This window comes from Tachysurus fulvidraco, chromosome 22 (genome assembly GCF_022655615.1).
Source record: "Tachysurus fulvidraco isolate hzauxx_2018 chromosome 22, HZAU_PFXX_2.0, whole genome shotgun sequence".
Taxonomy (NCBI): Eukaryota; Metazoa; Chordata; class Actinopteri; order Siluriformes; family Bagridae; genus Tachysurus; species Tachysurus fulvidraco.
In genome coordinates this window covers 13,082,430-13,086,209 of record NC_062539.1, presented here as the reverse complement: position 1 = coordinate 13,086,209, position 3,780 = coordinate 13,082,430, and the positions used below count along the sequence as shown (strand labels likewise).

The 3,780-nt window shown below is 39.3% G+C and overlaps 1 protein-coding gene across 4 annotated transcripts in view; it reads left to right on the top strand.

Annotated features, from left to right (window-relative positions):
- Positions 1 to 2,605, top strand: part of dlgap1a (discs, large (Drosophila) homolog-associated protein 1a) — a 71,413-nt gene extending 68,808 nt beyond the window's left edge. For 3 of the 4 annotated variants that reach the window (XM_027142821.2, XM_027142819.2, XM_027142818.2), the window contains one exon: positions 1,415 to 2,605. In XM_027142821.2, the coding sequence (XP_026998622.1) occupies positions 1,415 to 1,630 (216 nt within the window). In that variant the 3' untranslated portion in view covers positions 1,631 to 2,605. Of the gene's footprint in view, positions 1 to 817 lie in introns of all 4 variants that reach the window. The other variant, XM_027142820.2, reaches the window with a different exon arrangement.
- Positions 2,606 to 3,780: the final 1,175 nt, after the last annotated feature.

The following is a 3,780-nucleotide window of genomic DNA, read 5'->3' as shown; positions in this document are numbered from 1 at the left end:
CACACACTGGTCATAAGTGTAATGCAATAATATTAATAATACTAATACACTTCATCATCATGCTAGATGGAGATAACATTTAACTTTTTAATTCATGTGCATGCTTTAGCCTCAAAAAGGTCTTTTTCCACTGAAGTACCGCAACATTTAGCACCAGAGAAGTGGAATCCTGCTCTTTTTATTTTTTGAAACTAGCCGCTGGTTCCACTTGTTTGCTTTTTGATACTTGATCAACACCAAGATATCTTAATGGTACTTGAGGCGGAGCTAACAGTGCTGTTTATCACTGATTGGTTGTGCATAAACACAAATCTTTGCAACACAATAAACCAAAATACTTTTTATTTTTATATCAGGGGCACAGTGGCATTACAAGCATTACAATGCTCCGCCAACAGGCCATGGTCCTCAGCTTCTTAAATGCTGTAATCTGATTGGCTGCCTGATTTTGTCACAGAACTTTCCAAACAAGAAGCATTTCCGAGTGAGATATGGTCTGTGGATTAAACATTACTGTATTGTGAACTTGTCTGAGAACCACAAAGTTCCAGTTCATGTTCTTTTGTTGTTATCAGGTTGGTGTGCAGTGGAAAAACTCCAGAGTGATATAAACACACATCCTGTGCTTTAACGATTAGCGATACACAGCTTTTTCTGTGTGTTTCTAGATGAGCTGTATGTTATGTGAACATTTGCTGTCTTCTCATGTCAGTGTTAGTGTAGTTTGTGTTCATTGATCATCATGGCTGCAAAATGTCTTTTCTTTGCTTTTCTTTCTCGTTCACTCTTATTTTCCTTTTTTTTGTCTGTTCAACAGTGTGTCATTTTCAGACATCATTCCATCCAGCTCTCAAAACCACTGTAAACCCTCTCCCACTGGGCTGCTCCATTTCCTCTCTCCCTCTCTCTCTCTCTCGCTCTCTCTCTCTCTCTCACACACACACACACACACACACACACACACACACATACAAAAGTGCTTTTTCTCTGTCTCTCACCCTGTCTTTGTTTCCATCCATCTGTTTCTGTGGCAAAAACAATACAATGTACAGGCAGGACATGATGTAAAAGTTGTATGGCGTATGGTGCACATACACAACACACACTGCCCTCTAGTGCTCACATTAACACACTGCTCTAGTAAATGCACATACACACACACACACACACACACACACACACACACACACACACACACACACACACACACACACACACACAGACCCCTACTGCACAAGACATATGAAGGAAAATATGCTGAAGAAAACATATGCAGTAACACATTTTCTTCTTGCCAATCTGTGAAACATTTGGATGGAAACGTAGCTTCTCTCCCCTCTTTCTCTCTCTCTCTCTCTCTCTCTCTCTCTCACTCTCCATTTCTCTTTCTCCCCGTCTCTCATCTCCCCTTCAGGAGAGGAGGTTGCCTCCCCCTGTGCCAAAGAAACCAGTGAAGTGCCATCCTCCGTTGGCACGAGATCGTTCTCTGGAGAGTTCAGAGAAACAGCGGCAGGAGGCTCGTAAACGCTTAATGGCAGCCAAGAGAGCTGCGTCCGTGCGCCAGAACTCAGCCACCGAGAGCGCAGACAGCATTGAGATCTACATCCCTGAGGCTCAGACCAGACTCTGAACACCTACACACACACAATACTGCACTCGCGCACATTACTACTGAAAGCACAAACACGCCAGCCTGGTCTGATTCAGAGAGAAGTGCGCCAACACACACACTCACACACACACTCACACACACACACATACACACACAACATGACATTGCATTTGTTATTATCATCTCATCCATATTCGCTGTTCTAGTTTAACAGTTAAAATTATAAAAATATTTATAATCTTCCGTTAATATACATTTTCTGAAGAAAAAAGTTCCTCAGTTTTTTTTTTAATTCTTCATAGATTTTATTGTAAAATTATTTTCAGAATGTACTTGAAGACCCTTCTACACAGTTAAATCCCAAGCTGCCTCCTATTCACTATACATGCTGAGTACATAGAGTTTAACATATTAGCATAGTGCACTAGATACACAACGGAGCTTCAGCCACAGATTAACGGCCATAAAAACATGTTGCGTTTATAAAAATAAAGTAGTCTTGTTGCAGTTTTCTACATATCAAACAACATGAAATGATTTCAGTTAAAAAAAAAACTTCAGTGTTATTATTAGATGTAGGTTTAGCAACTGGAAGTAGATCATGTGTTATGTATTTTTTTTAATAAATATTCTAAATATTTAGATATATATTTCATTCAAATTATTGTACACAATAAAATTTTATATTGAATCAAATTGTATCATATGATATCGTATCGAATCAGCTTTGAATCGAATTGTTAAATTTTTTAAATGTTGTACATCAGATCATCAGTTACATGTTATACTCACTTCACTAACAAACATGCACACCTACACGCACACATACACAAACACACACACACAGTGTCCTGGCGCCAATCGGATGGGTGGAGTGTTTGTATATAATCTGTGATTTACTGTTCCTCTACTGCTACCAGGGACACCACAGCAGGTCTCTGGGTTTTTTATTTATTTATTTGTCTATCTATTTTAAAACTCTTTCCTCTCTGATTTGTCTCTGAACTCTTCCTTGCCGTGTAAAATATCTCTCTTCATCACTCCGACATCAAACCCATCTCCTGCTGAAGCCTGGACCACTTCTAAGCTTATCTAATCTAATCTAGTGCCCTTGGAACCACAGACACTCCTGATCATACACAACACATCCACCTTCCTGCTCTGGAAGAGACAATCCTGCTCATCGTAACCTGGCCCAAGTCACATGCGAGAAATCAGATCAGAGGGCAAAGGTCAAGTGATGACCTCAACTACTGGAAACACAGCATTGTTATTATCCCCACAAATGTGAACATAATGGAACGATCTGGCCAAAGATGTCTAAACTTTAGCCCTAATGTTGTCAGTTTCAGTGTCTGTGAGTCTACTAGGCTACTGTAGCTAATGTTGAACGACAGTCACCAAGAATGAATAAACACTTGAACAACATTATCAAGCTTTCTAAGCTCCACCTTCAAACTTCAGGCATCCAGAAGGGCAGCAATGGAATCAAAGGGCTTTTTAAGGACAACACCTAAGTTTCAGTGTAACAGTAGCTGGATATCAAGCTAGCTAGGGTCAATCTGCACCAACACTAACTATTTATGTTTAACTGACACAATGCAGTGTCAGTGTTCATTTATTTAGTATGAGGCTTATGCTAATTAGCTTGTTTTAACAGATAGGATAAAAAACAGAACACATTAAATGCAACTAAACATTTTGAGTGAGAATGACTGTTAGCCTGATTAGCCTCCTGTCTGATTACATTACTGAATACATTAGCGGTCGGTTTAATCTTTCGTCAAATCGTTCCTTTAAACACTTTAATTGAACAGATTTTATCTGCTGTTTTCTCCATCGTGAGACTTTATATTTATATATTTCCAACTGCATTTTTCCTTAATTGTAAGGTTTGGTGAACCGCAGCAGCAGGACAGGGTATGTTATGTTAAAAAGCAATATTTCCTTACTAATCAGCATTACACTGATGTTGTAGAGGCCTACTGCGTGTTAAAGTTGGATTATTGCTAACGAAAGAAGATGCCTTGACTATTCTGTAGCCACTATTCTGTTTCCTCTACTGTCGCTTGCTATAGTAAACGCTTCTCAGTGACTCCGCCCCTCTCCATGAAATGTGTTCTCTGTTTTAAAACCTGTGACACTTTTAGAAACATATCGTTTAGTGC